Source organism: Equus caballus, chromosome 3 (genome assembly GCF_041296265.1).
Source record: "Equus caballus isolate H_3958 breed thoroughbred chromosome 3, TB-T2T, whole genome shotgun sequence".
NCBI lineage: Eukaryota > Metazoa > Chordata > Mammalia > Perissodactyla > Equidae > Equus > Equus caballus.
In genome coordinates this window covers 118,251,005-118,264,201 of record NC_091686.1, presented here as the reverse complement: position 1 = coordinate 118,264,201, position 13,197 = coordinate 118,251,005, and the positions used below count along the sequence as shown (strand labels likewise).

Below are 13,197 nucleotides of genomic sequence, written 5' to 3'. Positions count from 1 at the left end.
AATACTTGCTGAATGAGTGAATAAACTGGAAACCTCTGGGTTTAGTGTACATACGCTTCCATGACATGATCCACTGGAGGGAAAAGATGCAGAAGCAAAGAGAAATAATAGTACAGGCCAGGCTCGTGTACAAGCTGTCTGTCCTGGGGACATGCTGAATAGTGTCACTGTTTGCCAGAGATGTTTCCTGGAAGAAGCCACGCTGGAGTGGAGCTTGGGGATTTAGGACTTGTGAGCACGCCTGCCACTGAGGAGGACACTGGCTCACAGAGGTGGGGTGACCTGCCCAAGGTTACACAGTCCATGCAGACTGTGAACATCAGAAGGGTGTGGAATATACCCAGTTCATGGACATGCTCAAAACTGTAGCACCAGCATCCAACTGAGTCGTCAGCAAATGTGCTGAATGAGTGAATGAAGAGCGAAGACAAGTTCAAGAAAGACCTGGGGACCTGTAATGGACTGAATATTTATGTCCCCCACCCCAAATTCATATGTTGAAATCTTAACCCTCAAGGTGATGGCATGAAGGGGTGGGGCTTTGGGGAGGCTATTAGGTCATGAGCATGGAGCCCTCGAGAATGGGATTAGCGCCTTTATATGAAGAGACAGGGAAGAGAGGATGTCTCTCTCCCCTATTTGAGGACGCAGAGAGAAGGCGGCCATCGACAAGGCAGGCAGAGGGCCCTCACCAGAACCTCACCGTGATGGCGCCCTGACCTCAGACTTCCAGAACCATGAGGAATAGATTTTGTTCATAAGACACCCAGTGTACAGTATTTGTTATAGGCGCCCCAACAGACTAAGACAGGACCCAAGTAGCAGAAAGGACCTCAAGCTGACTTACAAAAGAGGAGCGTGAGGAGTGACGAGGGATTGGAGAGTCTCCCAAAGGAGGAAAAGCTTAGCCTTATTGGGGCTGATATTCATTTATTTTACTCCTGGAGGACACCAGTACTATTCCTTGACTTTAAAATACATTTTTATGTTTAAAGAACAGAAGCTGTAATTGTCATATCGTTTTTATTGTCACACGCATAATGCTCAATTTTAGAATTTTAAAATATCTTTAAAAACGAAGAGCAAAAATTTCTTTAATGTGGGACTTCATTGTGCTATGGGAGACCGTCTCCAATACACTCACAGTAGTGACAGAAATTGTCGTGCATGTGACAATCACAGATGTAAAGTGTGAGTTGCTTCTGCTTTTGCAAAGGAGAAAAAAAATTGTAGTCATAATAAGCCAAAAAGGCCGATAATAAAAGATCAGAAGCAGATGCCTCTGAGGTGACCTGGCCCAGCTGGAATATAAAAAGTCATGCACAACACTATAGAATTACATACTTTCAAACGATGGTAAACCTTGCGTTACGCGTATTTTACCACAATAAAAAGTGTTAGCAAAACATTCAAAAAACATTTTTTTTAAGTGATAAATGCCAACCAGCTCCCATTGTTCCACCATCACGTGTCCACCACGCCTGATTCCTCAGCTTATAAACCTTTGTGGATGAAGGCAGGAGCTGGCTCAGGGTCAGGAAGGCTCAGGCACAAAGGGGCCCTGTGTCCTCCTCACCGAGGCTCTCACCATGATATTGTGATTTATGATAAGAAACATGTATTTGGTCTTTGTCCTATTTCTGGCACAGAGCCCCTAAAACTCTTGGAATGTCCTAAGAGATAGGAATGATAAACTGATAAACGTGTCTCGATATTCACAGCAAACCCCTTTGAACCACACCTGAGTTTCTGTTAACGAGGTGACTTTTGGAAAGCACCTAAGGATGGAGCCTGGCTGCCAGGGGAACCAGTCCTGTGATTCGAGGGGCTGGAACCTTCAGTCCCCCGCTACCTCCAGGGAGGGAGAGCGGTGGAGACACATCCCGTACGTGGGTCTGAAAGCAGACCGACCCTTGTTCTGATCTCGGCTCCAACGCTTTTTTTACTGGTTGGTTCTATACCTCAGCTCGCTCTGCTTCCATTTCCACAGCTACAGGTACGAGCTGCTCACAAAGCAGCTGTGAGGATTTGATGACATCACAAGTAAGTATTTTACACAAGCACCGTCCGATGGGCGCCTCTGTTCCGCTGCTTTCTGCTGCTGCCTCCTCCTGCTGGGGTTCAGCCCACAGGGCAGGGCTGTCAGCTGTACTCTGTTCCAGGGCCCGAACTGGCGGGCACTGGACCCTCATTAGAAGTTTACTCTCCTCCTTCCCTCCTGGCCTTCTTGTGTAGGTAGGAAGGGAATGCTTCTGCATCCTTGGGAGGCATCCTAGCCATTCTCCTCCCCTCATCCTCATCGGATAATCAGGCAGAAAGCCCTGTGGACTCAATCCACCCCCTCTCTCCCCAGGGCAACTGCCTCAGTCCCCTCCCTCCTTTCCTTATCAGGAACACCAACAGCAGCCGTCTCCCACGGGGTCCTCTCCTCTCTTGTTACTCTTCCCACCCTAGTCTACAACACAGCCCCCTCACCCCCTCCAAAGCCACCTTCTAACTCAGATCTAGCCATGTCACTCCCCTGCTCTAGTGTTGCCCGGGGCTCCCTATCCCCCTAGGACGATGTCAGTGAATAGGGCCCTGATCTCTCAAGCCCCAGCGCTTGCTCTTCCCTCAGCCCCCAGCCACTCCCAGTTCTTTCACAGGCCTGCTCCCACCCCAGGGCCTTTCCTTTAGTTATTCCCTCTCTCTGCAATGTCTTCTCTCCAAACCCATCATCACCTGCCTAACTCCTGTTCACCCTTCAGGGCTCAGATTAGAGGCCACCTCCTCTGGGAAGCCTTCTCTGATCCCACCCTACCCCATCCCAACCTGGGTGAGGCATTCCTCTGTGTCAAGGCCACACAGCAAGCAAATTGTTGAACTGGGATTCAAAGTCAGAAACTTCCTGCTTCCAAAACAGGAAGCCCAAAACAGCAGACTGTGCAACTACATATTTACATAGGAAAGAAAGACTCAGGAGTGAGGTAGAGCTAAGCAACCATCTCAGAAATATGCCCAAAATATAGTCAATGAGAGCAGCAAGTTGCAGAACAACGTGTGTGGCATGACTGCACTTTAAAAACGATATATGTTTATACAGGTTTCTCTAAGCAAAGAAAAAAGCCTAAATGAATACTAACCTAGCAGTTAACAAGATATGGGGTGGGTGGATTTGAACATTCTGTAAGGTTTGAATTTGTTATGTATTCTTTTTATTCTAAAAAAAAAATCAAACCCAATCAAAAGAACACAACAACAACTTCTCTCCAATCATAAGGGAAAGGCTAGCATGCTCAGGGAGTCCAAGACACAGGGACAAGGCTTTGGAGGAAGGGCTCACCTCGGGCTACCCTTTATCCTGCAAGGGACATGGGGAGCTGTGATGGTGACATGAAACGAGAAGGGCCATGGCTGGCCGGGAAGCCACTCTTACCTTTCCCAGCAGCTCAGGCAGGCCCAGGACCTGCCCGGTGAACACACCAACACAGATGAAGATGGCAGTCACCTGGCCCAGGGAGCCGCGGATTTCCTTGGGCGAGATCTCGCTCAGGTACATGGGGAGTGCACTGAGGGCGATGCCTACGAAGGAAGCATGGCGGCAGTGAGAGAGATGACTTCTCCAAGGGAGGACCACCCTGGTCAGTGAGAGAGATCTCTTCCTAAGGGAAGGCTGGTCGCAGCACCTCCCTCTGCTTTGCGCTTGACGCAAATAGCACTGTAGCCACGTAGTACCAGTCCCAGCACTCTGCACCAACTGCCAGCGCTTCTGTATGCACTTTTCATTTAATCCGTAAAGTCTGGCTAGAAGGTGGATTTCATAGGAGAGAAAATAGCTGATGGTGATACTGGTGGTGGTGATAGTGGTAGTGATGGTGATGGTGGTGGTGATGGTGATGGTGATGGTGGTGGTGGTGGTGATGGTGGTAGTGATGGTAATGGTGGTAGTGATGGTGATGGTGGTAGTGACGGTGATGGTGATGGTGGTGGTGGTGGTGATGGTGGTGGTGATGGTGATGGTGATGGTGATGGTGATGGTGGTAGTGATGGTGATGGTGGTAGTGATGGTGATGGTGGTGGTGGTGGTGATGGTGGTAGTGATGGTGATGGTGGTAGTGATGGTGATGGTGGTAGTGATGGTGATGGTGATGGTGGTGGTGGTGATGGTGGTAGTGATGGTGATGGTGATGGTGGTGGTGGTGGTGAAGGTGGTAGTGATGGTGATGGTGATGGTGATGGTGATGGTGGTAGTGATGGTGATGGTGATGGTGGTGGTGATGGTGGTAGTGATGGTGATGGTGGTGGTGGTGGTGATGGTGGTAGTGATGGTGATGGTGGTGGTGATGGTGATGGTGGTAGTGATGGTGATGGTGATGGTGGTGGTGGTGGTGATGGTGGTAGTGATGGTGATGGTGGTGGTGATGGTGATGGTGGTAGTGATGGTGATGGTGATGGTGGTAGTGATGGTGATGGTGATGGTGGTAGTGATGGTGATGGTGATGGTGATGGTGGTAGTGATGGTGATGGTGATGGTGGTGGTGATGGTGATGGTGGTAGTGATGGTGATGGTGATGGTGGTGGTGATGGTGATGGTGGTAGTTGTGATGTTGGTGATGGTGGTGCTGGTGGTGCTGGTTAGAATGATGATGGTGATGATGGAGATGGTGGTGGTGGTGGTGGTGGTGGTAATAATAATAGCCAACACACATAGTCCTTACCAAGTAACAGGGGTCGTCCCTCTTCACGTACATTAACATATTTACCTTTCATAATAACTCTCTGAAGTAAGTGTACTATTATCATTCCCATTCTAAATATGAGGAAACTGAAGCACAGAGAGGTTGAGTAACTTTCCCAAATCACCAAGTAACATCCAGAGATGCCCAAAGAGATTATTTTGCCTAATAGTTCAGGTCTCTGATTCTAGAACTTGAACTCTTCCCACCAGCTAACAGCACCTCTTTACATAAATCATGGGACTCAGTTTTGAGATACCCTTATACACATTTTATAGCATTTTACAGACTAGGTCACCCACATATCACCTTATCACCTCTGAGATAAATTTACATGGTCAGAGGCTTATGACTGATATGTCTATTCAAAAAAGTAATAGTTATAAATACATCTCGCAAAATACAATACACTACACACACAGAGGGTCTGTTAGTAAAAATAGCAGGAAGCTTGTCAGTTTCAAGAAACTTTCTTTCCCACCCATCCCTGAGCAGGGTTCTTCCTAAGACACTTTATAGACCTGCAGATGTCTACAAACGCACTTAAGCATCCCAGGCAGATGTGGCTTGTTTAGAGCATAGACCGCAAGCTCTGGAGTCACACTGCTCCCAGGCTGTAATGCCTGCAGCTTACAAGCTGTGAGGCCTTGAGTGGGGAGCTTCTCTCAGCCTCAGTTTCTCTATCCACAAGATGGGATAAGAACTGAGTCCACCTTCATTGCTGTGGGAGTTAAATCAGACACGTTCAGTGCATCGCTCATCGTAAAGTAAGAGCCGGACAAATTTGTCTTATTCTTAGCACTCATTCTTATTGTCTTCTAATTTTTCACCAGATGGTGAGGAATCTAAAATCTCTCTCCTGCCCTGGCCTCCCAAGGCCTCTGGCACAGTTCCCGACACACTTCAGGCACCAATCAATGTGCTTCAAGTTCAGCTGAATTCATCCCACTGCCGGCATTCAGGGAGGCCCTTCCTAAAAAAAACACTAGCGAAGGGAACCTGCAGCCCGATTGATGAGCTGATGATCCCGTTCACGGCCTCGCGGGCAGGACAACTTTCCCCCTTCGCCACTCAAGGCAAACACGAGCCAGGGGCAAAGAGACGGGAATTATCCACAAAGTCACAACATAAACCTGATGAGATCTGAATTTTTATCCTAAACACGCATATTGGGCTGGCCACCGATCAACGTAGGACATTGATGCTCAGGGGGCAGGGCCACAGAGGCAGAAGCAGACAAGGATTCAAGTCGCAGAGCCCTCGTCTCTGCACTGGGAGACCTGGATCGAGTGAATCCCTCCACTTACTCATTACAAAATAAGGGTAGTAATCACGGTCTGTTCCTGTTGGGGTGGGAATGCAATCACCGCACGTAAGGCTCCCAGCTCACGTGTGGTCACTGGATAGACAATTAAAAACAGGTGGTTTCCTTACCCTGACACTCCTCCTACCCCCGGGGATAATTGTCATCGTCTCACAAAAAGCTAATAAGGAAATGACAGCCAGCAGGAAAGAGGCTCGCGGGTAGTGGGGAAGGGCATGGAGCTACAGTTGAGATAGTAATAATTCCTCCTCCGTATGGGGGCCGGGCACGCACTGAAGCGACGTGAAACACTTAGCAGCGTGCCCAGTATACAGTAAGCTGTCAATAAATAGTGACTGTTCTTACTTGGCCGTTGTGAAATGACATGGAAAAATGAGACGCTTGCGGCTAAACCAGTGGTGAATGAGGAGATAGCCACAGCGTGGCAAACTCATCTTGGTTTGCCGGGGACCGTCCTGGTTTTAGCACTGAAAGTCCTGTGTCCCAGGCAAACCAGGATAGTTCCCTAGGCCCATGGTGCTGCACCAAGCATCCCACACACCTGAGTGGCCTCTCTGGACATATGACAGCATCTCCTGTCACTCTTCCCCCAGGTGCCCCAGCCTTAGGGTTTACCGAACACTCCAGGCTCATTCTGCTCGTAGGATATCCGCCTTTGCAAGGCTGTCACTCTCTGGATATTTATTTAATCCAGGCTGCAGAAAGGGTGAGGTCAGTAGAGTCATCAGTGGTTGGGAGTTGCAGACCCCTGGCAGCCTGGGACTCAGTTCTAATCATGGTCTAAGGAAACAGGCCCCAGAGGTTAGTCTGATGGGGGCTGCAGACTCCAAGAGGTGAGCAGAGAGCACCATGGCCTGGCTCTCTCTAAAACATCAACGGTCCCAGTCTACAGAGCACTTCACACCTTCCAGAACACCTTCCCTTTCCACAGGCTCTGTGTTCTGAGCGGATGCAAGGAGCAAGCGGGGGTCTCCCTCACGCAGAGCTAGCCTGACGTCCAGATTCCTCCTGGCATCCAATTCCTGCAGCAGCATTTCGGCTCATGAAAAGCAGAAGGGACCGAAGGAAAGTATTCTCTAGGGACAATCAGAGAGGCTGAAGAAATACTCTATGGACAACCATAAATTTGCATTTTTCTACTGGGGTGCAGCAAAATTTGAGTCCAGCCCAAAATTTGCGTCATGTTTTAAAATATGACACATTTTAAAACTGCACCAATAATACATGCACAGTTTGATGAATCATCACAAAGTGCACACACCTGTGCAATCCCCACCTAAGTCAAGGACTAACCTACAATACCAGCACCCCAGTGGGCCCCAGTTCCTGCACGTCCTCAGAATCACTGTCCCCTCCCTCCACCCCAGAGGGCACCACCAGCCTGACTGCCATCACGATAGATTAGCAAATGGATCAGAGAATATCTATTTCTTTTATGCCTCACCTCTTTTGCTGATATTATGTTTGTGAAATGAGCCCATGGTGCAGCGTGCAGCTGTGATTTGTTCATTTTCATTGCTGTCTAGTATTCCATCATGTAAGTCTACCACAGCTCATCCATCCTACTCTTGACGGACACTTCAGTGCTTTCAGTTCGGGGTTGATACTAATAATGCCTCACAAGCATTCTTGTACAAGTCTTTTGGTGCACATGCATGGAAGTTGTATAGAAATACATATATTGCAGTCATAATGTAGGCAAGTTCAGTTTTACGAGATAAAGCCAATTTCCCCAACTTACCATACTAACTTATACCTTTATAAAAGATGTATGAAATACCCTTTGCTCCACATATTTGCCAATATTTGACATTATCAGTCCTTTTAATTTTAGCCATTGTGGTTTCAATTTGCATTTCCTTAACTACGAATGCGATTTTATTTACCCGTTGGCCATGTTGTGTAGACGCCTGTTCAATCTCTAAGTCATTTCTGTAAGAGGTTGTCTGCCTTTTCTTATTGATTTGTGAAAGTTTCTTACTGTATTTTGGATATGAGCCCTTTGTCATTTCATTCATTGCAAAGATTTTCTTGCTCTCTATGGCTTGTCTTTTCATTAACGGTATTTTTTTTTTAATGAACCAAAGTCCTTTATTTTAATGTAGTCCAACTTATCAATTCTTTTACTTTAGTGCTTTTTCTAATTTGTTTAAGAACATTTTCCCTATCCGAAGATGGTGAAAATATGATTCTGTGTTATCTTCCAGAGTATTTATTGTTTTGCCTCTCATATCGAGAGCTACAATCCACCTGGGGTGAAGCAGTGTTCAGATTTCTTTTTTTGTGTGTGAGGAAGATTGGCCCTGAGCTAACATCCACTACCAATCCTCCTCTTTTTGCCTGAGGAAGATTGGCCCTGAGCTAACATCTGTGGAAATCTTCCTCTCTTTTCTATGTGGGATGCCGCCCCAGCAAGGCCTGATGAGCAGTGTGTAGGTCTGTGCCTGGGATCTGAACCTGCAAATCCTGGGTCACTGAAATGGAGTACATGAACTTAACTTATACCACTGGGCCGGCCCCCAGATTTCATTTTTGATGGAATTAAAATGTCAGAGTGTCGATACAAATGCAGCATTTGCCATCCTGGACTGTGCTTTCTGTACTCCATCCCTCAGATAATTCCCCAAAGAGAAGCAGCAGCAGAACAACACAGATAGCAACTCCTGAACAGTAAGTTTTGTTTTACGTAAACAGCCACGTTGTAGAAATAATAACCTAAGCTGTAATTGTAGAAATTTCATATGACCATACACATAAGCAAAAAGGGATTCTTTTCACAGTTGCTGATACTATTACTTTCCTTCCTAATTACCCCAGGAATCCATGTTTCCAGAAGGACGCAGCACATAGAAACATTCCATTTTTAAAAACTTCACATAAAATTTTCCTGGCACAAAAACAAAGGTGCATATGGACATTCTGCTCGATTCTTGGAGTCTGCAGCCCCCCTCAGACAAGCCATTAGGGCCCGTTCTCACAGAGCACTGTTAAAACCAAGTACCAGCCAGCCCGGGGTCTGCAACTCCCAACCAGTGGCGACCCCGACTGACCCGACACCATTTATTGAAAAGCCTCCTTCCCTCAGCTCTCCAGCTACACCTCTGTCACAGATTACGAGTCCATACATGCACGGGTCAGCTTCAGAAGTCTCCGTTCTATTCCACTGATCTATTTTCTATCTTTGCACCAATCTACGCTGTCTAAATTGCTGTAGCTTTATAACGACTGTTGATATCCAGTAGATTCAGTTCTCCCATTTTTCTTCTTCTGGAAGATTATCTCATGAATTCTGAGCACTTTGCATATCCAATAAATTTTAGAAGCAGCCTGCAATTTCCACTTTACAAAACCTGCTTGGATTTGATTGGGCTTGCACTGCATCTATAGATCAATACAGAGAAAATTCACATTTTTATAATATTATGAACATGGAATACCTTCCATTTATTTGTCTCCTTTAATTTCTCTTTATAACGTTTTATAGATTTTTGTGTAGGGGTATTGCACATTTCTCATTAGACTTATTCTTAGGTATTTAATGGTTTTTATAATATTTTAAATGGTGTAGCTTGTAAATCTCATTTTCTATATGAGAATACAATTGCTTTTAGTGTATTAACCTTATTTATAGAAATAAAATTGCATTTAGGATTAGGATTATTTGTTCTGAAGTTTATTTATAGATTCCGTTAGATGTTTTATAGATTCATGTCATCTCTAGAAGATGACAGTTTTAGTTCCTCTTTTCCAAACCTCATATCTTACATTCAAAGAAATTTTTGTTTGCTTTGTTGCATTAGCAAGGTTCTCTAGTAAGGATGTTGACTCAGAGTGGTGACGGCATGTAGCCTCTTTTGCTCCTGAACTCAGAGAAAAACCTGTTAACATCTTAGTATTGAGCATGATGATTGCTGTGGGTTTTTTTTTTTTTTTTGAGGAAGATTAGCCCTGAGCTAACTACTGCCAATCCTCCTCTTTTTGCTGAGGAAGACTGGCCCTGAGCTAACGTCCATGACCATCTTCCTCTACTTTATATGTGGGATGCCTACCACAGCACGGCTTGCCAAGCGGTGCCGTGTCCACACCCGGGATCCGAACTGGAGAACCCCGGGCCGCCGAGAAGTGGAACTTGTGAACTTAACCACTGCGCCACCGGGCCGGCCCCAACTGTGGGTTTTTGTACATAATCTTTATCAGTTTAAGAAAATTTCCTTCTATTCCTAGTTGGCTAGGAGTGGCTTTAAAATTTTCTTTTTACCATAAACAGATACTGAATATTATCAAATGACTTTTCTGCATATATCAAAATAGTAATATGATTTGGTCTTAAAATGTATTCTGTAAATACGGTAAGTTACCTTTATTGACTTTCAAACAATCCAATCTACCATTGCCAGAATAACCCAGCAAGGTCTTGACACATTATCTTTTTATGTTATATTTATTGTTGGAATTGTTTGCTAATTCTTTGTTTAGGATTTTCGTGTCTATGTTCCTTAATGATATTGACCTGTAATCTTCCTTTCTTGTAAAGTTCTTATTAGGATATGATATCAGGGATATGCTCATCTTATAAAATGAGTTGGGAAGCGTCCTGTCTGGAAATGTTTGTATGGGAATTGGCATTAGTCTTTCTTAAAGAAGCCAAGTGGGCCTTGAATTTCCTTTGTTGAAAGGTTTTAAATTACATGGTCAACTTATTTAGCAGAATAGAACTATTCAGATGTTCTATTTTTTCTTATGTCAGTATTGGTAAGTTTTTTCTTTCTAGGCATTTATACATTTCATCTAAATTTTTCAGATATATTACATAAATGTGTTCATGATTCAATCTATTTTTACATCTCTATTGTGATTTCTTTGTTGTCCCACTGGTTACGCAGAAATATACATTGGTTACTTGGAAGTACACATTGCTTACATCTTAATTTCCAAACATACGAGGATGTTCTACTTACATTTTTATAATTAGTTTCTAACCTAATTCTATTGTAGTCAGGGGACATAGGCTAATTTCAAGTCTTTGAAATGTGTTGAGACTTGTTTTATGGCTCATATGGTCAATTTTTGTAAATGGCCCACGTGTGCTAAAAAGGAATGCGTGTTTCAGTCTTGAGATTTGATGCTCCGTGTATGTTAATTAGTTCATATTTGTTAATTGCGTTGCTCATATCTTCTGTATACTACTGATGTTTTGTCCACTTGTTCTATCAGTTACTGAGAGATTGGTCCTCATTATGAAACGTCTCTCATTGTCTCTAGTAATCTTTCTTGCCCTAAAATCGACTTGGCCTATTGTTAGTACTGCTGTACCAGCTTTATGGGCTGGTGTTTGCTATTATTTTACTGTCAACCCTTCTATGGCCTGATGTCTAAGATGTGTCTCATACAAGCAGCATATAGGTATTTGTTTTATCCAATCTGACCATTTTTATCCTTTAACTGGAGTATTGAGTATATTTACACTTGCGGTAATTCTCATATCCTTGTCTTTAAATATAACATCTTACTATTTGTTCTTATATGTCTCACTGTTCTATATCCTATTTTCCCTCCTGTCTCGCCTTCTTTTGGATTAAGTATTTTTATTGTGTCTTTGCTTGTTATATATTATTTTCTCTTCTTTCAATTGCCATAGAGATCATTTCACACATCTGTGTCTTATTGAAATCTAATATAAATTAGTACTTTTCGCATTTCTCAGACAATGCAAGGACTTTAATTCAGCTTAATTCCATTTACTGTCTTCCTGATGTATATGCTATTTCAGTTGTGTATTTTAATTTTCTCTCTCTCTCTTCATATACACACGTGAAATCTCACCACTCATTGTTTCCTATATTAAACATATATATATATACAATATCCACTTAGATTTACCCAATCGTTTACCCTTATGTTGTTCATCATTATTTTCTGGATCCTCAAGCTTCCATCAAGAACATTTTCCTTTTGTCAAAAAACACTACTTAGCATCGCTTTCGTGCAAGTGTGCTGGTGATAAATTTTTTTAGCTTTTGCTTGACTGAAAAAAATGTCTTCATTTCACCTTTATTTTTGAGTGATATTTTCACCAGGTGGAGAATTCTAGGTTGGCAGTTATCTTCTTTTGGCTTTTTGAAAATTTCATTTTGCTGGCTTTTGTCTTCCTTTGTTGTGGTTGAAAAGTCAGCTGTCCATTTTATTCTTATTTATTTGGAGGCAATACTCCAAATAAATTCTGTTTTTTAGAATGGCTTTTTGCCCTTGGTTGTCAGCAGCTTTACTAAGCCGTGCAGAAGTGTGGTTTTCTTTGTTTTTATCCTAGTTGGGGTCCACAGTTCTTCTTGAACTTCATATCTTCCATCAGTCTCAAAAAAAATGCAGCCATTATTTCACAAAAATTCCTTTTTCTCTATTCTCTGTCTCCTCTTTTCCTGATCCTCCAATTTACATATGTTAGGCGTTGATACAATTCCCTAGACATTTCTTACCCTCCCTTCAGTGTTTTCTATGCTTCAGTTTGGATATTTTCTTCTGACCTTTGATGATTTAGTTTCCTGATTCTCCTTGCAGTTGTGCGTAATCTGCTGGTAAAACCACCCATTACGTTCTTAGTTTCAGTTTTTGCATTTTCTAGTTCCATAATTTTGATTTGGTAAACCAAAATATAGTTTCCATTTCTCTGCCAACATTTCTGACCTTCTCTCTTGATTATTTGAACATATTAAGCATAATTTTCATAAAGACTGTGTCTGATGTTATTTTCAGAATCACTATCAGTCTGTTTCTTTTTTCTGTCATTTCTCTTGGTTTTCTCCTTGCATGCCTGGTTACTTTTGATTGAATGCCACAGTGTATAAAGACATCACAGACATAATTTGAGGTTCTGGATGTCTGCCTCTGGCAGGGTGACAGGCTAGAGGCATTAGCAATCCCAGCTCACCACAATTCAGCCAGTCACTGAAATAATCTGAAGATTGGATCTATCTCTGGTTCTCCTTGCTCCTGGGGTGTAGCCCTGCAGTGACTAGTAACCCACTCCTTGGCAGGATTGCAACTCCAGTTCCTTGCAGTCAGCCCCATGAATCGGTTGAAAGCCTAATAAGCATCCCAGGTTCCCGGCCGTCATTCTGGGATTGGAAGATGTCTCCAGAGGGAAAGTCACCCCAAATGCAG

General features: G+C 43.8%; 1 protein-coding gene across 14 annotated transcripts in view; it reads right to left on the bottom strand.

Moving 5' to 3' along the window:
• The window catches only part of SLC2A9 (solute carrier family 2 member 9), a 225,401-nt gene that overhangs the window by 131,216 nt on the left and 80,988 nt on the right, over positions 1-13,197 (bottom strand). For all 14 annotated transcript variants that reach the window (XR_011437222.1, XR_011437223.1, XR_011437224.1 and 11 more), the window contains one exon: positions 3,416-3,561. Coding sequence is in view for 10 of the 14 variants with exons in the window: in XM_023638351.2 (XP_023494119.1) it covers positions 3,416-3,561 (146 nt within the window). In the remaining 4 variants the exon portion in view is untranslated. The remainder of the gene's footprint in view (positions 1-3,415; positions 3,562-13,197) is intronic.